The sequence below is a fragment of the Uloborus diversus genome, chromosome 4, assembly GCF_026930045.1.
Source record: "Uloborus diversus isolate 005 chromosome 4, Udiv.v.3.1, whole genome shotgun sequence".
Classification (NCBI taxonomy): Eukaryota; Metazoa; Arthropoda; class Arachnida; order Araneae; family Uloboridae; genus Uloborus; species Uloborus diversus.
The window spans coordinates 15,658,705-15,683,297 of record NC_072734.1 but is presented as its reverse complement, the minus strand read 5'-3'; the positions used below and the strand labels follow the sequence as shown (position 1 = coordinate 15,683,297).

Here is a 24,593-nt window from a genome sequence, read left to right as displayed (position 1 = left end):
ATCGGCCTGAAGAAAAAAAAGCTTCGTATAATTCGCGGATAATATGTTGTAAAAAGATAAAGTTTGAATTTAACATCCCATTTGAGCAACTAAACTAAAAACGTGAAAAAGTAATTACTTTGAAGGCATAATCAAAATTAATCTTATAATATAATCTAAAATATAATGATTTCTTCTTAAAATCTTGATTATAGTACGCTAATTACTTGAAAAACAAAGAGTCAAGACAAAGGAGCAAACGGTCTAATCTTGTGCAAATGGCTACCTATTTCACTGTAATCTTGCTTATTTTACATGACCTGAATCGCCAAGAGGAACACTCAAGCAACGTAAATAACCAACATACAGGCAGGCAGCGAAGAAGAACATGCATGCTTCGTAAAATAAACAACATTCAGTCAGCATACGGCCTCGATCGGTGAATCCTACTGTAAATATATGGAGGTTACGTTGGTGTTAAAGGGGAAAAAAATCAATGATAATCCGCCGCTGCGTATATTCCACACCTCATAAACTTTGCCTTTTTTAGCAGATAATCCGTGGATTACCCGCAGGAAAATACGGTACGCTGCGACAAGTGAGAGCTCCGGTAAAAACGCTTTGAACAAACTTAGCACCAGAATGGTTGCACTCGCTCTTCGGTATGTCTTTGCATGTGCTCCTTTAAATGAGTACTTTGCGTAAAACGCTTTGAACAGAAACTGTAACTGAATGACCGTTCTCCAGCGTGGATCCCATATATGTCTCGATAAATGTCCACTGTATGGGGTAGTATAGTCACAATTAGGGCAAAGATGAACAGTCAGAGAAGGCATCAAATTTGTTCCTACACAGAAAATATATTTATTTATAAAGAAACAAAGCATGGCATTGATAATTTGTTCCCACACTGAAAATATATTTATAAAGAAGCAAAACATGGCATTGATAATTATACACTTAAAACCATTAGAAAAGCAAAAAATAATAGCTAACAACAAAAATAAATCATACAATAAAAAAGTACTGTTTAGATTGCCATTAAACATATTGATAATAGAAATATATGCATGTAACAAGTATGAAAGTTTCAGACTCATTATCCTGAATATGTTTTAATACATTTTTAATGTTTTTTATTTTGTAGTTTAAACATGAACAGCAGTCTGACTGCAATTGGGTGGTGCCAGCTTCAAATCCTGGCTCGGGCATGGATGTACTTTCTCCCTCTTGTCCTTGTCCATCCTTTGCGTGAATGTGTTGTTGTGCTGTCAATGGTTGCCTACCCTATAAACGGGTCCCTATGGCATGTGTGTACTGTGGAAGTCGGAATTCACACCAAATTACGCTACAGTTGAAAACGTGAAGCAGCGCACTCCAAATTTCCAGCCTTTCTGGCACAAGACAACAAAATCATGAACATTGTTGAATCTCTTCATTTGTAAATTTCAAAGCCATACATGAGCAGAATCGCTCCCAGTTTCGTTGCACATGAAGGACAAAAATACAAATCAAATCATGTCAAATTGTTTTGCATGTGTTAGAGTTTTTGGTTGGTTCTATTGGATTAAATGGCTCAAGAGCCCTCATGTCGTCTCTTGGTTATGCAGCGTTGATATATGTTTTTGAAGGTTACTCTTATAGGCAAAATTTTTGTTGCATTGACGGCATTTGAAAGGTCGTTCTCCGGTATGGACTCGCATGTGCTCCTTCAAATGAATATTTTGAGTAAAACGCTTCAAACAGACACTGCAACTGAATGGCCGTTCTGCAGTGTGGGTCCGCATGTGTCTCCGTAAATTTCCAGCGACTGAGGTAGAATAGTCACAATCTGGACACACATGAACAGTCAGGGGCTGAAACACGTTTGATCCTAGGTTTAAAAAAAATAATAAACATAAAAAATAAATATGAGCATAATAAAAACATTATTATTTATAACATGATTGTCAAACATAATAAGCAAGCATAAAAGTATATGAAAGCAAAAAAAAGCCTATTTGAATTGACATTTACTATTAAAAAAAGTGAATGTTATTAAACAATTTCCCCCTTTATTTGTGAAATAATACAACTGCTACTAATGATAAATCTTTTTACAACAGGCTGTTTATTGAAATTTTCATGAAATTAAAAACACTACATAGCAAGTCAAAGACTCTCATTACATATACTTTGATACATATACACCATTTTTTATTTGGAATTTCAGCGTGAATGTAATTGGTTGGTTGGTTTTATTGGATTAAATGGCACAAGAGCACTCATCTCCTCTTTTGGCCATGCATGACCAACATATGTTTTTGTAGGACGTTCTTATAGGCAAAGCTTTTGCTACATTGATGGCATTTGAAAGGTCGTTCTCCGGTATGGACTCGCATGTGCTCCTTCAAATGATTGTTTTGAGTGAAACACTTCAAACACACACTGCAACTGAATGGGCGTTCTCCAGTGTGGATCCGCATGTGTCTCCGTAAATGTCCAGCTTTTGGGGTAGAATAGTCACAATCAGGACAAAGGTGGAAAGTCAGAGAAGAAAACACATTCAATCCTAGATTTAAAAAAAAAAAAAAAGACAACCATGAGCATAGTAATTACATTATTATTTACAAAATGATTGTTCAGCATAATAAGCAAACATAAGAGTGTAAAAATATAATTATTTATGATGAAATATAAACGTGAAAATAATAAAAAGTAACCTTGACATTCACTATTAGAAAAGAAAATATTATTAAACAAAATTCTCATTTCATTTGTGAAATAATACAACTACGACTACTAATGATAAATCTTTTACAATGGGCTGTTCATTGAAATTTTCATGCAATTAGATGCACTACATAGCAAGTCACTAAGCATGAAGAGAAAGGATAAATATGAAAATAAAAGGCAATAAATAAAAGACAGTAAGGTTCATAATAAATATACTTTGATTTATGTTCAAAAATTTTTATTCAGAAATTTCAGTGCAAATGTAAATGGATTCATCCATTTCTTACAGATTTTAAAGATACGACACGCTAACATTCTAGTGAGCTGATTTCGAGAAATTAAAAAAAGTTCCTTTCTGTTAATAGAAATTAGAAAAATAAATAAAAATGATGTCAGATATGTTTTACACATGCTTTAGCTATTATGTGATTTTTAAGGTGCATCTTTCGAGTAAAGCTCTTATTGCAATGATGGCATTTGAAAGGTCGTTCTCCAGTATGGACACGCATGTGCTCCTTCAGATGAATTTTTTGAGTGAAACGCTTTGAACACACATTGCAACTGTATGGGCGTTCTCCAGTGTGAGTCCGCGCGTGCCTCCAGATATTTCCATGGTTTAAGGTAGAATAGTCACAATGAGGACAAAGATGAACAGTCAGGGATGGATACACATTTGATCCTACATAAAAAATAAATAAAAACATGAGCATTGTTAATTATGCAATTGAAACTACAAGAGAAGTAAACATGACAGCATTTGAAAAGTCACAATGAGTAAAATATTTTTTAAAAAATATGCAATATTGTTTAGAAAGACATTAAACATAGCAGCAGAAACATATGCATATACAGTAGTCTGCATTTGATGTGATTGGAATTTGCGCAGCTTATTGTTAGCACAGTCATTCTGTTCCAATTTTCTCAATTCATTTCTATGCTAAAATTATGGTTTTATATCGTCATCACATGGTTTCATCTTGTCGGTTTTTGCATCAAGGATCGAGTTCTGCTGAAACAATTGAAAATTGCTTTGTCTACTCAATGGTATCTTGCAAAAATCTTGAGCACATACGCAGTTAATAGTAGAACAAAAGGAAACTGATTAAGATCACTAAAGCTGGTTATTAAATAACCCCCTTGTGAGGGTCACTTGCACTCTGTGAAGAAGCCTCAGCTCCACAGGGAGCCGCAATGGGATCATCCATGTTGCAGAACGTTGTCTAGCTCATCCAAATTTTAGATTCGTAAAATCAATAAAACTTGGACTAAAAACTAAAAGTACAACAGCTCAACTTCAGCCAGTTGATCAAAGAATGATTCATAACTTAAAAGTGCTTCAGATTAAGAAACAAATTAAGAGTGATTATTAATGAACAAATATTTGGCAAACGTTGATCTTTTTATGTATCTTAGTGCCATGTTCTTATTTTATTATAATCTTGAATATTTTTTGCAGTCCCAAGCACTTTAAGATATCAAGAATCAACTGTAAAATATAAAAGTAACCAAATATTGTGACAATGACTCAACTTTTCGTTTTTCTTTATTTGTATAGTAAAACTAAAAGAAGAAAAAATCCTAGAATATGTTACTCATGAACTTATTTATACAATAAAAGCATTGCTTAGCAAGTAAATAAGTAATAGGACAAAGAAAATGTAAGTACGTAAAATGGAGGACAATTAGTATTCCTCCTCTCCACTATGTCTCACACACTTACAACATTTTTTTTTTTTTGGCTTTAGTAGTAAGAATATCAATGACTCTACTTGTTTTAAATAAAAACAAAGAAAAAAAATGTAGTTGAACAGCAAAAATAAAGTCAAACTTTCATTATTTTTATAAATTGAAGGGAGAAAAAAAATTAAATCAAAACAATGTCACATATGCTTCACACAAGCTCGAGTTATAACGTGATTTTGAAGGCTTCTATTTTCAGCAAACCCTTTGCTGCAATGATGGCACTTGAAAGGTCGTTCTCCGCTGTGGCTTTTCATGTGTCTCTCCAGATTACTTTTCTGATTGAAACTCTTTGAACACAATTTGCAACAGAATGGACGCTCTCCAGTGTGGGTTCGCATATGTCGCCAAAAAGCTCCATTGTATTTTGTTGAATAGTCACAATGAGGACATACATGAACTGTCAGGGGAAACACATTTACTCCTAAATGAAAAAAAAAATAATAATTAAAACACGATACAGTGAACTATGATCATAACTGTAATCAGGCATGAAAAACAGTGAATCAGTAGATTTGCAGTTTATTTGCATAATTTAAAAAAAACTACAATATGATGTTCATAAAAATTTTCATACAATAAAGAAGCATCTGGGAGCAAATAAAACAACACAGACACAGAAAGATATAATGCATATAACTAGGCAGACTGCTTCTCTTGACTATTTTCTCATAACTTCAGCTTTTATGTTTCACAGCTTTTACAATTTCATTTTATAGGAAGCAAAAATAATTTTAACCAACATGATATCACATGGGTTTTTCCCATGCTTCAGTTACTTGTATGATTTATAAGAGTTATCTTTACAGTAGAGCCTTTGCTGCAGTTATGGCATTTGAAAGGTGGTTCTCCAGTGTGGCTTTTCATGAGTTTCTTTAGATGAAACTTCAGATTAAAACTCTTTGAACATAGACTGCAACTGAATGGGCATTCTCTAGTGTGTGTGTCCATATGTGTCTCTGTAAATGTCCACTGAGTGGGGTACAATAGTCACAATCAGAAATATGCATGAACACTCAGGAGAAATATATTTACTCCTAAAAAAAAATGTATTTTAAAATTTTTCTTTAAATTTTTTTTTTAAAAAAGACTGCTTCATAAAACTGATGGAATAGTCTGGGAGTTTTAAAAGTGAGTGCCACTGAATGTCCATAATATAAAAAATGTAATATTACAGAGATAGGCTAGGGTGCTGTGAAATGTAAGTTCTTCAAAGGGTGCCGCAAATCGAAAAAGTTTGGTTACCCCTGAAATAGTACGCTGTCGATGTACCCGACAACAGATGGGCCACTTCAATGCCAGATACATTAAAATGTTAGAAGATCCAGTAAAAGTGGATATTTTGGTTCTTGGTCAGATGTTTCAACTTGTTGAGTATTTGAACACCAACTTGATTTTCAGTCCAGTAAATGATGTATTGAGCTGCGGCTGTCTGAAATGATCCAGAAACCGGAGCTTTTATGGATAGTCTTTAATCTTTCATTTATTGCAATTAATTTGCTCCTAAACACTGAGCAGTAAGCTGGATTATTCCTAAAAAGCTTGATGGAGTGACCCTCGATGAAAATGCCATTTCTGGATTGATTGAGTTGCCAACTGAATATATCCTTTTGGCATCACTTTGGACGCTATTTATGACTTTTAGAGCCATTTGTCATAGATATTCAAGTGCCTACGATTTTATGTTCGTACAGGATGTTCAATAAGGAAGAGCTCTTGGTAAGCCGTCAACCGGAGAGACACATGGCCTTAGAATGCGCAGTTCCACAATTTAGCTATGTTTGGGTTGTTATGTAATTGAGCACTCCTCCTTTTGCCAGCAAAGCCTTTAGTGTAGTTATGGCACTTGAAAAGTTGTTCTCCAGTGTGGCTTTTCAAGTGGTTCCTCACATGAATCTTCTGATTTAAAGACTGCGACATAAAGGATGTTCTCTGGTGTGTGTCCGCAAGTGTCTCCTTAAATAGCCATTGCGAGGAGTAAAACAGTCACAATCAGGACATGCATGAACAGTAAGGGGAGGAAACACTTTTATAACTACATACAACATTTATTTCAAAAAGTAAACATGGTACAATCAACTATGTATAACAAAATTACAATCAAATATAAAGACAGTGAAGCAGTATCTTTTCCCCTTTATCTGTACAATAAAACCAAAAAGAAAAAGAAATGCTATGAAATCTTTTAAATAATAGAAGTTGTGTAACAAGTTGTGTAAGAAGTTGTGTTGATGTTTTAAGTGGGGTTCCTCAGGGATCAGTTTTAGGGCCTCTTTTGTTTATTATATTTATGAATGACATCAATGAAAATATTTCTGGAAGCATAAATTGTTTTGCTGACGATGTAAAAGTTATGGGGATTGTCGAAAATGAAGAACAAGTAAAACAGCTGCAAGAGGATTTAGATCATATTACTAAGTGGGCAGATAAATGGGGTATGGCAGTTAATGTAGGGAAATGTCAAGTGCTACACTTAGGTCATGGAAATAAGCGTATGAGATATCGTTTACAGGGTTCAGTCATAAATCAGGCAGAAAATGTCATGGATCTGGGTGTCTTTATAAATCAGGACTTCAAGTTTAGTCAACAGTGCAGTATTGCTAGTAACAAAGCCAACAAAATGCTTGGGTTTATCAATAGATCTATTTCAAACAAATCTAAGAAAGTTCTTCTGCCTTTATATAGGAGTTTAGTAAGACCTCATTTGGAGTATGCTGTTCAGTTTTGGTCGCCTTATCTGAAGAAAGATATTTTTGTATTGGAAAGGGTTCAAAGAAGGGTAACTAAATTAGTAAGGGGACTCTCAGATTTAGATTATGATACCAGACTTAATAGGCTTAACATGTATAGCCTGGAGCAAAGGAGAGTCAGAGGGGACATGATTCAGTTATTTAAATTTATCAAAATGAAAGATGTAAATGGATTAAATTTTTGCGGGGAAAGCAGGACAAGGGGTCATTGTTTTAAGCTATTTAAATCTCAGGCTAACTTGGAAATCAGGAAAAACTACTACTTTAGCAGGGTCGTGGGCACTTGGAATAGCTTACCGGAAGAGGCGGTAATGAGCAAGGGAGTGGATAGCTTTAAGAGGGCCATTGATCTTCATTGGGGACTAGTTAATTGACTAGGACCAGCCTAGCTGGGCCCAGAGCCTGTTGCTGGTCGTCACATTTGTATTTGTATTTGTATAAGTTAGTCAATATCTCTAAGGAAACAGAAAACATTTATATAACATGGAAAACAATTTGAATTGTTTCTTCAAATCATGTTTTCAGACAATTCCAACATTTAAGACTTCACAGCTTTAGTAAGAATATCAATATTTCTATTCATTTACAACAAATTGAAAAGATGAAAAAGAAACGGACAAGTAACATTGTTTGAATACTGCATTATAATGAATTTACGAAACTGTAGCATATACTTAATATGGGAGAGAAAACAAATATAAATCAAAATGTCAGATGTACCATGGTTGATCAATAAAGAATGATCATAAATTAATATTAAACATAACTACATGCACTAATTCCTGAAATGTTGATGGTCTTGTTTAATACAGTCCTTATTACAGGCAATGCATATGTCTCCTCTTTTTTTTCAACCTTAAAAAGGCTGGAAGCCATTTTTAGACATCTTCAAAATGAGAACAGTTAGTAATCCAACGTTGTGAAGCACAAAAATTGCAAAATTATTGCAGACACGTGTTTCGGTGTTACAAGGAACACCTTTTTCAATGCTAAGAAATGTGAGCTTCTGGATGAAAAGTCATCCGAGAAAAGCAACATGGTGGAACAGGAGATAGTATAAATCCATCAGGAAAAAGCCGTTAAGTAATAAATTTTCCAAGAAAACCCATAAACAATACAAAAAGTCCAAAAATGAAACCACTCTGCATAAATTAGCAATAAATTTACCAGCAGGAAAAACTATGTATGGAAGCAATGTATCAAATGGAGAAATGCAGGAAAAAACAAAGTGAAGGATAAACATATTGGAATTAGTTAATCACAAAACGAAATAAGAAAGCAAAAAATGAAAAAAATATAAAAGTAAGAAATGTACGACGTATACATAAAAATAATAGATTATTATTATTATCTTCAAAATGGTCTACAAAACTTCACCACTGCATCTGAAAGTGAGAAAAGCTGTCCTGGAGCTTTTTCTACAAAATTGGAAACTTAAGGAAGTGACGAGAAAGAGATAATGAAGAGAATCAGTATGGTACAGAAGACTGGGCACAATGTACAAACCAACACATGCACATTCTTTTCATCTGAAATGAAATATATTAGACCCCTCAACAGTTCCTCTTTGAACAAAGTTCGAGCAAAACCAAAAAAAAAAAAAGTCCATTCTCTGCAATAATTTTCTTAATGTGATTCAAAGCTTTTCCCAACTATTGCAGTGTGTATTGCAGCATTGGTGTTAATGTTTTCTTTTTTTAGATAAGTGGTTGGAGTGCCTGGTCCACCTTCTTTTGAATCCCGATTCTTTCCCATAATCAAACAATTTGTACCACATTCTAGTTGTGCAATAAGAAAGAACAGACCGCCCCCCCCCCTAGTATAAGCAATAATGAAGAATGGACACCCGCCTATAAGCAACAAGAAAGAACAGACACCTGCCTATAAACAACAAGAAAGAAGAGACACATGCCTATAAGCAACAAGAAAGAACAGACACCTGCCTATAAGCAACAAGAAAGAACAGACACCTGCCTATAAGCAACAAGAAAGAACAGACACCCACTCATAAGCAACAAGTAAGAAGAGACCCCCCTCCCCCCACCAGCAAAAGCTTCCTGTGACCTCATATATAATTCAGTTGCTAATTTTATGGGGCAAAACAATCTTCCATGTAACTTCCAGTTTGTTCGTCATGCATCACTTTCATTTCTTCGTACGCAAAAATGAAACTACATGTATCTGAATGGCTAATTGCTGACATCATGACCCTTAAATTTTTACGATCTATTCTTCCCTTATCCCATTACAGACACATTATTAATTCTCTGTGACTTGCTCTTTTTATCCATCTAAAAACAAAATATGATCAGTCTCTATTGATCATTACACATGCTCGCATTATATGATTTTGAAGATTTCTCTTGTCCTTAAAGCCTTTGTTGCAATGAGGGCACATAAATGGTCGTTCTCCACTGTGGCTTTTCATGTGGTTCTTCAGATGTTCTTTTCGACTAAATCGCTTCGAACAGATACCGCAACCGAACGGACGTTCTCCAGTGTGGGTCCGCAGGTGGCTCAATAAATTTCCTCTGTGCGGAGTAGAATAGTTACATTGGTGACATATATGGACAGTCACGGTAGGAAACACATGTCCACCTATATGAAAAAATTTATTTTGAAATGTTAACATGATACAGAAAACTATATACGTGAAACATAAATCAAGCATTGAGACATTGAACCAGTATTTTGAAAACAAGAAAAAAAAAAATGCTAGAATACATTGGTCATGAAAATTTTCCTTGTTTAGCAAATTAACAAATGGGAAAAATAAACACACGCAAGTATAACAGGGAAGACAATGCAGCTCTTCAACAATTTTCTCAAGCAACAATTGTTTTGTAACTGTAAAAAGAATATTAAAGATTCATTTCTGACAGATTAAAATATGAATAATAATACTTTGTTCATATTTTGTGTATACATGTGGGGTCTGCAAGTCTCTAGTGATCTGCATGTGAACTTTTTCAAGTTTTATGATTGCTTTCTATTGGAAAAAAAAGAATCCATATTAAAATGGTGGCATATATGCTTGAGTTAATAGGGGCTGTCCATCAATGATGGGCCACTTTTTTTTTTCAACATTTTTCACCTTTCCATCTTCATCACAAAGAATCACACTTTCCTTCACCACCTCCCTTCCCCTTGTAACTAGTCACGCTATTTTCGAAAAATGTTGTAATAAAAAAAAGTGTTATGCCACACACCTGGTGATACCCGGGTCACAATTTCATGAATCCCCTTCTCCTCAAAGTGTGACATTTGTGGATGGCCCTTTATATGTTTTTGAAGGGTTCTCTTTTAAGTAAAGCCAATGTTGCAGTGATGGCACTTGAAAAATCATTCTCCACTGGGGCTTTTCAGATTATTTTTCGGACTAAGACTCTTTGAACATACACTGCAACTAAATGGGCATTTTCCAGTATGTATTTGTATGTGGTTTTTCAAGTGAGCCTTCGGATTAAAACTCTTAGAACACAAACTGTAAAAAAAAATCAATGGTCCCCCGGTGTGATAAACAGATGGCTCATAAAATATCCACTGAGTGGAGTAGAATAGTTAATGAGGACATATATATGAACATTCACACTAAGAAACACATTTGCATTTATATGAAAACATTTATTTTGAAATGTTAACATAACACAGAAAACTATAAATGCTAAACAATTAAACATAAAGACATTGAGTCAGAATTTTGGAAAACAAGAAAAAAAAAATCTGTAATATACTGGTCATGAAAATTTTCATTGGTCAGCAAATCGACAAACATTTAGCCAACATAAACACATGCATGTAACAGGGAAGACAGCATGGCTCTTCTCGTTTATTTTCTCAAACAATTGTTTTGTAGCTTTAACAAGAATGCAAAAGGTTATATTCATTTCAACAACTGTTTTGTAGCTTTAACAAGAATGTAGAAGATTTTATTCATTTTAACAACTGTTTTGTAGCTTTAACCCATTCGGGATGAACAACGCGTCTTTGCGTCAGTGCTAGGTGGTTCTTCAGAGATGAAAAACGCATCCGTGCGTATGGTAAGTAGTACCCAGCCGGCCTAACGACCATTTTCTGCGTTTTGGATTTGGAACGAAATGTTTACTATTAGATGGCGTTACTTATCCATGTTCCATTCAAATGATTGCTCTCCTGCATTAGTATTTATCTGTCTGACGGCACAATGGGGTCTGTCAAGTGTCTGTTATTTATTGGATTTCGTGAAAGAAAATATAAACGTGTGCTCGCAAGTGAGAAGGGAAACCTATTATCATTTTGAAGTGGCTCTTTCTAGTTTTGGTTCCATTTATAATGGGATTGGAGGGAAGATATTCTAGCAAGGGGTTTTATTTTTATGTTTATTTGGTAGCCATGGTGAACACTTTATATTTTCGAGGAGGAAATATCTTAATTTAAGACTGATCCATCTATGGATCTTTTGGGTCACATTGAAACAACTATAAATTATTTTTGCTGGAGTTCTTCATACAGTAGTTACTTTCGAAAATCATACGCTGAAAAAGAAGGCAAAGAACTTAGATGGAGATGCGTACAGTCTTGAGCAAAGATTAGCTTAGATTTAAATGTACAGTCTTGAGCAAAGAAGAGACCGAGGGGACATGATTCAGCTGTTTAAATTTATTAAAACGAAAGATGTTACAGGGCTAAAGTTTAGCACTGAAAATAGGACAAGGGGTCATTGTTTTAAGCTATTTAAATCTCAGGCTAACATGGATATTAGGAAAAATTATTATTTTAGCAGGGTAGTGGAACCTTGGAACAGCTTACCGGAAGAGGTGGTAATGAGCAAAGGAGTAGACAGTTTTAAGAGGGCCATTGATCTTCACTGGGGATTGTAAATTGACTAGGACCAGTCTAGCTGGGCCCAGAGCCTGTTGCTGGTCGTCACTTTTGTATTTGTATTTGTAATTTGCTCAAAGCAGAATAAAAGACGTAACACTACAAATGAGTGTAAAATGCTCAATGCGCATTTATCCATGCTTTGAAATTATGGCACTCCCAAACTGTTTTGGTAGTAAAACAGTTACGATTGAGAGCTTTCAACACAGCTTGGTTATCAGAGAATATTCTGATAACCTTCCCGCTTAGGCTTCGATCTAGGCAGTTGTTTACACAAGCCAATATGGCTAAAGTTTCTGCCTGGTAGACAGTAGCTAGCTTCCCTAAAGAGAAGCACAGATTAATGTTATTGCTGCTGCAATATGCACCAGAACCAGTTCCAGACGCAGTCTTGGAACCATCTGTAAACCAGATTTCTTGTGCATTGCCAATGATATCCTGTACATCCTTCCATTGCTCTCTGGACGGAAACACAATGTTGTAATTGGCATTAAAGCTGAATTGTTTTAACATCCAGTCAGAAGGCATCATAAAGTAAGGATGCTTACTAGTCTTTGCACACAGTTTGAAGTTTTCATACTTCATACTTCAAGTCTTGTGCAACTAATTTATTACATTTCTATGACAAAGTTACCATGGCTTTGGACAATAAGAAATCTGTAGATGTTGTTTACGTTGATTTTCAAAAAGCTTTCGATAAGGTACCGCATGTTGCTCTACTTAGCAAGTTAGCTGATATAGGAATAGGAGGGAAAACTTTCATTTGAGTAAAAAACTGGCTGACCGGACGGAAACAAAGTGTAGTTGTAAGGGGAAATTATTCTAATTCGAGTGCGGTTTTAAGCGGGGTCCCTCAAGGATCAGTGTTAGGGCCTGTTTTGTTCATTGTTTTTATGAACAATATTCATAAAAATATTTCTGGGAACATGAATTGTTTTGCTGATGATGTCAAAGTTATGGGGAGTGTAGAAAATGAAGAACAAGCAAATCAGCTGCAAGAGGATCTAGATCATATTACGGAGTGGGCTGATAAATAGGGTATGGCTGTTAATGTTGGGAAATGTCAAGTGCTACATTTAGGGCATGGAAATAAGTGTACAAGTTATTATTTGCAAGGTTCAGTCATTAGTCAGGCAGAAAAAGTTACTGATCTGGGCATCTTAATAGGTCAGAATTTAAAGTTCAGCCAACACAGTGTAGCATAGCTAGTAACAAAGCCAATAAGATGCTTGGGTTTATCAATAGATCTATTTCAAACAAATCTAAAGAAGTTCTTCTGCCCTTATATAGAAGTTTGGTAAGACCCCATTTGGAGTATGCTGCTCAGTTTTGGTCTCCTTATCTTAAGAAAGACATTAATGTATTGGAAAGGGTTCAAAGGCGGGCTACAAGGCTAATAAGTGGACTTTCCCACTTAGATTATGATTCCAGGCTTAGAAGGCTAAAAATGTACAGTCTTGAGCAAAGAAGAGACCGAGAGGACATGATTCAGTTGTTTGCATTTATTAAAATGAAAGATGTTATGGGGCTGAAGTTTAGCACTGAAAACAGGACAAGGGGTCATTGTTTTAAGCTATTTAAATCTCAGGCTAACATGGATATTAGGAAAAATTATTATTTTAGCAGGGTAGTGGAACCTCGGAACAGTTTACCGGAAGAGGTGGTAATGAGCAAGGGAGTAGATAGTTTTAAGAGGGCCATTGATCTTCATTGGGGATTGTAAATTGACTAGGATCAGTCTAGCTGGGCCCAGAGCCTGTTGCTGGTCGTCACTTTTGTATTTGTATTCTTATATATTATTTCTGCAGCCTGTTTTTTGTTCCTTCGCGAGATTTTCCTCAATTCTTGATCGATTTCTTTGATTTACCCCTCATTTTAAAACTTATCGTGCAGGCTAATGACAAAAAATAGACCCAGGGTCTGAAAATTGTTTTTGTTTTTTTTCTGTGAAAAAAACCTGTTTTAAAGCACCGGACTGAGGTTTTTGGTTAAACTTTAAACTTTAACTTGCGCATTGACCGACAGAGCTGAATAGCTCGATCGGCATAGCGTTCAACTGGTAACCAGAAGAATGAGTGCTCGGGCCTAGTCCGGAGGATCTGCATCAAAAAATTAGACAAATATCATGCATTACATGAACATTTAAAAACAATAAATAACACAAGTGAGGTAATAAAACAAATGAGATGGAAACTCTCTTTGCTGTTACGAAAGCTTAATGAAGCATGTAGTAAATTGATTCTAATTGTAAGATTTTTTTTTTTAAGCTTTGGCTTCGGTGAGAAAACTAAAGCATAATGCAAGCGAAAATATAAGCATCTGGTTTAAGATTTCAAATCACAATGAAATAATTTTTGTTCAAAAAAAAAAAAAAAAAAAAAACTTGTATACTGAAATGTAGATTTTTCTAATGAGTTTTTGACCATTTGTACAAATAAAAAAAATTACTACTACAAAGTGAAATTACACTTTTCATTTAATTAAACTATGAATATTTATTAGAATACGAAGTAAAACATTAAAATTACTAAAAACTTGATGGTTTAAACATTTTTGTTCTTCTTTTGGCAAAAAACAAATAGCCAGTCACATTTTTACTCCATTCGAAAAGCTACCCTTAAAAAACAAACTTAGCTCAACTGATTTCATATTTTACCCATTCTGTTAAAAGATGAACATGTGCTACCATCTAAGCCACAACAGTTCAAGCAGCCTGAGATAACAAATTGTTATAAATTTTCAGAAATAAAAACACTTCTCTTCAATATCTTATCTTATATATTATTTCTGGGGATTATTTTTCTGTGAGTAGGCGAGATTTTTCTTCTTTCTAGAAGAAATTCCCCCCTCATTTTAAAGCTTATCTGGCTGGCTAATGACAAAAAATGGACTTATGGTCTAAAAATCAAGTTTGGGGAAATGCCCCTTGCTGTTGCAAAACCTTGATGCAGCCTGTAGTTCTTTTGTAGATTTTTTTTTTTTTTGCTGATTTGCCTTGCTTTTGGCAAAAAAAAGTGACAATTAACCTTTTTTTTTAAAAAATAAAGCTTAAAAGCATTGGACTTAGTTGTTTGGTTAAATTCATATGTTTTTCAATAGATCGTTTGGCTATAAAACAGCTGAAATTCGGGCCTGACTGGGTTGTGTGTCATTATAGCTAAATTATATTAATATTATGCATTACATGTACTCATAACACATGTAAGGCAATAAAATTAATGTGATGGGAATGCTACTTGGCATTTCGACTCCTTTATGCAGGATACAGTTATTATTCAGATAAGTTGACTATTAGTTAAAGGGTATTTTTTAAGGCTTTGACTCCGTTCAGACCACTAAGCATAATGTAAGCATAAAAAAGTATTACATTTAAAAATTCAGTTCTCAAGGGAACCCTTTTTGTGCAGAAAAACTTTTTCACTTCTTCACTGGGGATTATAAATTGACTAGGACCAGCCTAGCTGGGCCCAGAGCCTGTTGTTGGTCGTCACTTTTGTATTTGTATTTGTAAATTGTGATTATAGAAGGGGAGACAGGGGCAAGAGGACTATGCTAACAAATTTTATTGTTTAAAAACTTAGAATCTTTTTTTTTTAGAAAAAAAAAAGACTGTATCCGCTGCACAAGTTATATGCGCCACACTGGCAATTATTTTGCTTTTTTTCTTGTATGCGCCGCAGCCCTTATTCCCGAAAATACGGTAGCAGTAAATGTCAACAATGAATCAATTACTTTCCACTAAATTTTAAAGTTCACACTAATGTTAATACTAGTTAAGTCTATTTGTGGTATTATCAACATTTGACCTTTCAAAGAAGAATACATACAAAATCATGTCACATGAGTTTCACACATGACCGAGTTACTAAATGGTTCTGAAGAGATATCTTTCGAGAAAAGCGTTTGCTGCAACAATGACATTTGAAAGGTCGCTCTCCATAGTGGCTTTGCAAATGCTGTTTCAGATGAGGCTTCTGATAAAAACTTTTTGAGCACACACTGCACCGGAATGGCCGTTCTCCAGTGTGGATCCGCATGTGTCTCCATAAATCTCCTTTGCGTGGGGTGGAATAGTCACAATCAGGACAAAGATGAACAGTCACGGGAGGAAAATTTTTTATTCCTACATAGGAAAACATTTATTTACGATGTAGAATAAATACAAAGTATTTACAATTGTTAATACTATGCATTAATTTTCTATAATAAAAAGAAAAAACAGTACCCATGCACATTTTATAATAATAATCTGAAAATTAATGAAGTTCATTTTTGCAAGTCCTTAAATATACAAAGAAAATACATACAAATAACAATGAACATAACAATTGCTATTTCTTTTATAAATAGCTTTTATAAAGCTTTGATAAATTTTAATCAAGCTGTCTTTTCCTTTTAGAAGCAAATATATATATATATATATATATATATATATATATATATATATATATATATATATATATATATATATATATATATATATATTATCACCTCAAAGCAACAGTAGGATATCTTACTGTCATTTCTGGGACCAGATGTCTTACCACTGCAATCTTATACCAATTCATTTCTAACATATTTTGAAGCAAAGATAGTTGACGAGACAAATTTCATATGGGTTATTTTCAAACTTATTAATCTTCATAAAAACAAGTATATTTAATCAAAAATAGATAATGTGTTTCATACACATTAATGAGTTGTTGTATGATTTTAAAGGTACATTTTTCAAATACAGTTCTTGTTAAAAAGATTTGTATTTGAAAGGGTAATCTGCTATGACTTAGCACATACTGTTTCTCAGATGGCTTTTCCATCAAAACTAAAGCACACCACACTGCGAACAAATGGCCATTCTTCAGAGTGGACCAGATTGTGACTCCATAAATTTCTAAAGAGTAGGGTAGAATAATTACAATCAGGATAAAAACAATCAGTGAGGAGAGGGAAAAAGAACATTCACTTCTACATAGAAAAACATTTATTTATAACAAAACGTATACATATGATTAATTAAAACATTAAAAATTTTAAGCAAGAATTATTACAATGAGCTAACACATTTCTTTATTTGTTTAATAAAGAGAAAAACTACAATATCCATAAAACTTTCCCTAAAATGGTTTGTGAATAAATGATGTCTAATCTAGCAATAGCAAGTCAACAAACAAAAGAACAAAGAAAACACATGCATATAACACTGAGCAGAATAAGTAATTCTCTTTAAATATTTTAATACATAGTCAAAACAGTTGAATACACACAAATTGATAACATTAGTACCGTAAAATGGGGGAACATTGCGCCTGTAGGTATAACATTGCTCCAAAAAGTGTAAAAGATTTTTACTGATTTTCAGTCTCAAATTGGCAACTTGCCCACCTGCTTACTGTTATCTTCTACCTAGTTGAAATAAATTCTGCATTGTCAACCACTTTGTCACTGAAGTCTTCGAAAATCAGCAAAAAAACTTTGGAGCAATGTTATCCCTGCAGGAGCAATGTTCCCCATTTTACGGTATGTATTTTTTGACACAAATGTCACCGAAAAAGTTTTTCCCCCTTAAATATAAAACCATAACCAAACTTCATTTGTATTATTTTCCACACATTACTACTTAGCTTTATAAAAATATATATAGATAATCAAACAGATGCAACATGGGTTTTACACTGAATCATGAGTCTGTAAATGATTTTGAAGGTGCATCTTTCGAGAAAAGCCTTTACCGCAAAGCTGGCACCTAAAAGGTTTTTCTCCACTGTGACTGAACATGTGCTGCTTCAAATGGCTTTTTCGGGCAAAATCCTTTGAACACACGTTGCAAACGAATGGACGTTCGCCTGAGTGGGTCAGCAAGTGTCTGCACAAATCTCCTCTCCGTGGAGTGGAATAGCTACATTCAGGACAAAAATGAACAGTTGAGGAAGGAAACACATTGGACCCTATAAGAAAATCATTTAATTTGTAATGAAAAGTAAACATGACATTGTAAATTATACATTTAAAACGGTGAACATTTATTATAATACAATAAAATATTTTTTTCTCTCTTTAGTGTTGTGCAAACAAAAAGCAATGTTATCAATGAACATTTCATACATTAATTTGTGAATGAATGAATCTTGATTTCGTAAGTCGGTAAATGTAAGAAAAATGGAAACATATAACATTGCACAGAATAAGTACTGCTCTCTTAAATAAGCTTTAATTCATTTTCAATGTTTTTTTTTACATTGATATTTAATTTACGAAAGTCACCAAATCTAATAACTTCAAATATACTTTGAATAATAAAAGAATATACCAGACAAACTTCGCTTTTCATCTTGCCAAACATTCACCATTTATTTTTGTGGAAAAAAAAATACAAAATCAAAAAGTAGGGATGATGTTTTTACAGAAATTATGAGCTATTACACAAATAATTAGCTATTATATGATTTTGAAGGGAATCCTTTCGTGCATAGCTCTTGTTGCAACGATTGCATTTGAAAGGTCGTTCTCCAGTGTGTCTTTTCATGTGGCCCGTCAGGTGTTCTTTCCGATTAAATCGCTTTGAGCACATACTGCAACTGTAAGGGCGTTCTCCAGTGTGGGTCCGCATATGTCTCCATAAATCTCCTTTGCGTGGGGTGGAATAGTCACAATCAGGACAACGATGAACAGTCAGGGCAGGAAACACATTTGATCCTACAAGAAAAATATTTATTTTCAATAAAATTAAACAGTATATTGTAAGCAATTCATTTAAAGCAAGCATTTAAATGCTTAAAAATGATTTACTATGTATATATTATGCTATTAAATTATTTACTCATAAATAAAGGGTCTCTTATTCATTTAATTACAAAAAGGAACAAACTACAATAGCCAATAAAGTGCTCAAACAATGATTTGTGAATATGCAGGGATGTGCCGACCAAAACTTGCTTTTGGAGCAATCTTGGGAGCAGGGAAATGGTGACATTGGAGCAGCGTGGAGCAGCAAAATTGCAAATTTAGAGCAGTTTGTAGCAGCAAAAATTTAAATTTTGCATCAATTTGGAGTAACCATGTATATTTCACACACAGAAACATGTGTGACATGATAAAATAATAAAAAAGAAGATAAAGGATGCAAAAGCATCATAACTTCAACTACTAATTGAAGCTCCCTTAATAACATTTATTATTATTGTTATTATTATTATTTTTTTTTTACTAAAGACAAGTCCTGTCCTACTCTAATTTTGTCTTACACTCTTCTTCCGATTTAAATTTAGTTCACATATTTACCTTGTTTAATACATCACTGCCTTTGTGCATTTAAAGTATAGTGCTTTTTAATACCTACTTTGAAAATTTATTTGCTTTTATGTAGTTTATATATACATGTAAACAACATAAACATAAGATTATATACATAAAACTCAAAAAGGCTTTAAGAAAAGAAAAAAAAGAATGGTTAAATTTAAAAATTTTACCTCAATAAGTTACAAGTGAGTTTTAAAGAGCTATTTTTTTTCTGTATGTGTAAGTTGTTTACTTAAATTTGACTTTAATATACATAGACATGCATTATATTCTGAACTACTTGATTAACAAATCTGAAGATCAAGCAAAGGCAACATTAAAACCTTTTATTCTTAATCCTTATTTGGAGTACGCTGTTCAGTTTTGGTTGCCTTATCTGAAGAAAGATATTTTTGTATTGGAAAGGGTTCAAAGAAGGGTTACTAAATTAGTAAGGGGACTCTCAGATTTAGATTATGATACCAGACTTAATAGGCTTAACATGTATAGCAGACTTGGAGTTGATTACGAGAAAATGTAATCGATTACGATTATGATTACCAGCTCGAAAAATAGGAGATTACAATTATGATTACGATTATAATCCTCTGCCAAAACGTAATTACGATTACAGCAACGATTAGATTATGTCAAAAATGTAATCGATTACAATTACGATGTGCCGATTACGATTTTGATTACGATTACAGACTCGTGAGAGGAAAATACATGCACACATATACTATATTATTCTCATTATTGTTTTGTGGCAACAATGTCATAGTTAAAAAATTATGATTTTTGATTGTGCTTTTAAATGCTACATAACTATTTTGACCATATATCCTGCACAGGTAATTAGGTGTCCCATATCCAAATGACTTGCCACATTATAATGCATTTTGTACATGATTTAAATTTTCATTATTATTTTTCATACAACCAATACAGTTTCTAAAATTTATGTACTATATTTCTACATTCTATTCTCTACAATGTGCTATAATATTATTTAATTCAACCTATTTTTGAAAAAAAAAAAAAACCCTATGTATTTAATTTTGCAAAACATGCCTAGTATTAAAATATATTCACATAGTATAAATAAATGATAGGAAAATAAATGTTCAAAATAAATACTGCAATCAAGACACTTTTTTATTGCATTTTAATAATACCAATGCTTTAAATGTATCATGTTTCATCCTCATTCTCTGTGAGGTATAAAACTTTCAGGCAATACTGAATAACCGCTCAACAGGTGCAGATGATGCACAAATTGACAAGTACTTGGGAGCAATTTTGCTCAGTAATGGGTATACATGAATATTGGATCCCCAGTATTATAGGGGATCAATATTAGGCCCATTTGGTACGCTAGTTTCATACGCATTTATTTCGCTTTCAATTTTCTCCTGTATTAAAGAATTATTATTTTTGTAAGTGCTGGCTGGTTTTTCTAAAAATGCGAACAATTTCCCTTTTTTTGCTGGCTGTTTTGGTGATACATCTTTTGTGTCCTTATCTTCTGATTCAGTGCAAATGTTATGACAGTCTTTGTTAGACATTATTTCTTCCTCGATAATTTCTTTTATTTTATTTTTTGTGCTTGAATCGTACCAGTTGCATTTGAGCCTTGGGTCTAAAAATGAAGCCACTTGAAATGCTTCCGATTCTTCATAGTGACTCATTCTAGTCTAGAAGTTAGTGCTGACAACAGTTTTTTTACTGTCGTATTAGAGTATTGCAAATTTTTTGGTCAGGAGGTCCTCAAGATAGTGCTTGAACACTCTTAAAGCAATATAATTGTAAAGCACTTTAAAAAGTAAAAATGAGTATAATAAATTTTGCTATGATTTTCCCCCACATGCATAAGCATTTTATAATGATATTTTTCAAAAGCAAATGTTTTTACAAAGGTTAAAACAAATGTTTTTAAATTCTTTAAATGCAAACTTTTTTCTCTTATATACCTATTAAAAAGTATCAGCATTGAAATATAAAGCATAAATTTAAGATTAAATTAGATGTGAAAATATTTTGAAAAATCATTTACCAGAGTGATGTCATCACAAAAATCAAAGAACTGCTAAGATAGTGCGTGTGAATGAGCACTGAAGTGCAAATCCAAATTCGCTCTTCTTTTGACAAAATTCCTCCTCTTCCGCCAATGAAAGTAAAAAAAGAAAAAAACACCAAAGGCATAAAACTGTTTTTTTAGAACTTTGTCGAAACGAAAACATGTGCTTGTACGGCACTGTTGATATTGTTCTCTTTCCGAGGCGGTAGCTCCGCTTGTTTGTCTGTCATTCACAGATGAAAAGGAAAATTGATGACCAATCCAACTTGGGGACGCATTCCTGTCAATGACACCTACAGGGTACAAAACCCACTAAGATGCGGCATGTTTATGACCCTTCGCCAACGAGCCCTTTTAACAGCAGGGCCTAAAGGCTCTGCTGTCTAGTCCTTTGTACGTTTCTATTGAAGTCTTATCTTTTCCTCAGTCCAGATCCCATCGTCTGCATAGCACTGTAGAAACGCAACTTGAAAGTTTTCACTTTCAGCAAGTTGGGATTACACGATTATGGAACAAAATTACGATTATCTAAACTTAGATTACAATTACGATTATGCAAGAAACACTTGATTAAAATTATGATTACAAGATTACGAGTGTCCCATTTACAGATTATGATTATGATTACAATTACACAAAGATGTAATCGATTACGCAGATTACGATTACGTAATCGGCGATTACTCCAAGCCTGATGTATAGCCTGGAGCAAAGGAGAGTCAGAGGGGACATGATTCAGTTATTTAAATTTATCAAAATGAAAGATGTAAATGGATTAAATTTTTGCGGGGAAAGCAGGACAAGGGGTCATTGTTTTAAGCTATTTAAATCTCAGGCTAACTTGGAAATTAGGAAAAACTACTACTTTAGCAGGGTTGTGGGCACTTGGAATAGCTTAGTGGAAAAGGCGGTAATGAGCAAGGGAGTGGATAGCTTTAAGAGGGCCATTGATCTTCATTGGGGACTAATTAATTGACTAGACCAGCCTAGCTGGGCCCAGAGCCTGTTGCTGGTCATCATATTTGTATTTAACTGTTTAATATTTAATCACAAAATTAATAATTAAATTACAATGGAAAAAAAATGATTTTGAGAAATGATGTCATAAATAAAAGGAATTTTAAAATACAAGTGAAAAAAATATGAAAATTGTGGAAAAAAAATTTAAAGATAGACTAAGATTATGGAAAAAATGCCTGAATCTGAGATACTTGAAATGTCTGCACATTCATTACCAGAGCATTAGAATTCCCCGATTTTTGCTGTCTTAAGTTTCTCCAACCAAAATTATAGATCAATTTTCTGTCCTAAAATCTTAAGAAACTCAAGATTAAAACTTAGTGAACAATATTAATTTTTACAGATGGTATTCGCTTAAATCAATTTGGATACAATTGGATTGACATTTTCGAGTGGGCGTGACAAGAAAACGAACTTACAAGTCCTCTTCCTCTGAAAACAAAAGATAAGAATGGTTGAAAATAATGGTCAATACAAAGTTTTTCAAGTCAAAGGCAAAGAATCACATAATAAATTAAAACGATCAAGTTTTTCAAAAGCAGATGCAAACAAGTTTAAAATGCGCAAAAAATTAGAACTATGTAAAAAAAATTGTAAAAACAAGCTCCAAATGCATAAATTTGATGATAATCTGCAAAAACTGCCTAATATGCTAAAAGAACTGCAACATTAAATGCAAAATCGCACTTTTGGCTCAAGTTTGTCCGATTTTGGCGCAGAAAAGTCCAATTAGCAGTCTTTTGGAGCAGTTTGGCACAGGATCGGCAATTGGCGCATTCTTGTGAATATGTGAACCCATATTTAATAAGTTTTTAGAATAAGAACACATAAGACATAAGCAATTCATGTCTAACGTATTTTGAAGGAACATAATTCTTGAGACAAACTTCCCTTTTGTTGTATTCTATAGGCCGTCGATGCACCAAAAAAGTGGGGGATCAAAGGAGGTATGGGGGGGGGCAGGTTAAATGGGTGACATCCCTGCACCCATCTAACATGCTGGTGACCTTTTTATAAGAATGAAAGTTCAATGTTTTACTATTGATTAAATGACCTCTAAAAACTTAGGGACGCAAACTCGAAAATTGGGATGGATGGCTGCAGTAGACTCGACTCCTTTCTTCCCAACTCAAAGTTCCATTTTACTCTTTATGAAATGATAACTTGAGAAAATTATAAAATTCACACTTACTAAATCAGTTCTTCATTTTTTAAACACCAGAATCGATCAATTTTATCATTTTTTGATCTATCGTTAATTCTGAACTTAGAAAAGTGTAGGGGCAAAGCTTTTAAAAGTGAGGGTACAGTTGCAACTCTTGCAGAGAACTCTTATGGGCTTTATCAACACAACAAGCTGTAAAAAGACTATGCTCCAAGGGTGCCCATATGCAAAATTGTAAGGCAGGGCTCAGATATTTTCCCCATGGGTTAGGAGGGTATTTTCTCCACGGGAACCAATTTCAGGACAGATTAGAGTCATTAAAATATTTCATTTTTAATAACTTATTCATTAATGGCTGGAGAATAAATGTTTTACATTTTTGCAAAGAAAAAAGTACCAAAAGCAAGAAAGTTCTAATTTCAAGGGGGGAGGGGCTCGAGTCCCCCCTTGCCCCCTATATAGGCGACCTTGCTATGCTCACAAGGTTTCTGAAGTGACCATGGCGCCACCTCTAGATCCGCCCCTGCCTAACAAAGAATAGAGCCTAACAAAGAACAGAGTTTAATGTTTCAAAGAAAAGCAATTCTTTGCAGGAGATTTGACTCCTTAGTTACACAAATACACCTAAAATGTATATTAAAATTGAACATAAATCTATAAAGTGATTTTAAGTGATCAGAGGAATATTTAAAGTACTTGCATTCACATAAGATTCAAGTACAGCAGGGATCATCGCACAAAATTTATTACGCACATAAATAAAATATTTTTTCTAAACAATATACTTGTTCTCAGATCAGATGAAGTGGAAGATAAATAACAAATAGACTTAGGTAAGTTTTAAATGGAAAATAAAGGCCTGACTGAAGTTAAAAACTAAGACAAGGAAGGATGTTAGAAACGTAAAATATAAGTAATAAAATAGACCATATAAAGTAAGTAGTGAATACACTTGACATGACTGCACATGGCATCGTTGTTCAAAATTTGCACCTTTCAGACTACTTCA

At 33.8% G+C, this 24,593-nt stretch overlaps 1 protein-coding gene across 1 annotated transcript; it reads right to left on the bottom strand.

Moving 5' to 3' along the window:
* Window positions 1–4,574: 4,574 nt before the first annotated feature.
* Window positions 4,575–24,317, bottom strand: LOC129219870 (zinc finger protein 26-like). The gene is made up of 8 exons (XM_054854180.1): window positions 24,281–24,317; window positions 18,615–18,737; window positions 17,774–17,989; window positions 16,839–16,935; window positions 12,233–12,540; window positions 9,514–9,782; window positions 5,214–5,307; window positions 4,575–4,858 (listed from the first exon to the last, which is right to left on the bottom strand). Exons 1-8 carry the CDS (start codon window positions 24,315–24,317, stop codon window positions 4,575–4,577), a joined length of 1,428 nt encoding a protein of 475 aa, XP_054710155.1.
* Window positions 24,318–24,593: the final 276 nt, after the last annotated feature.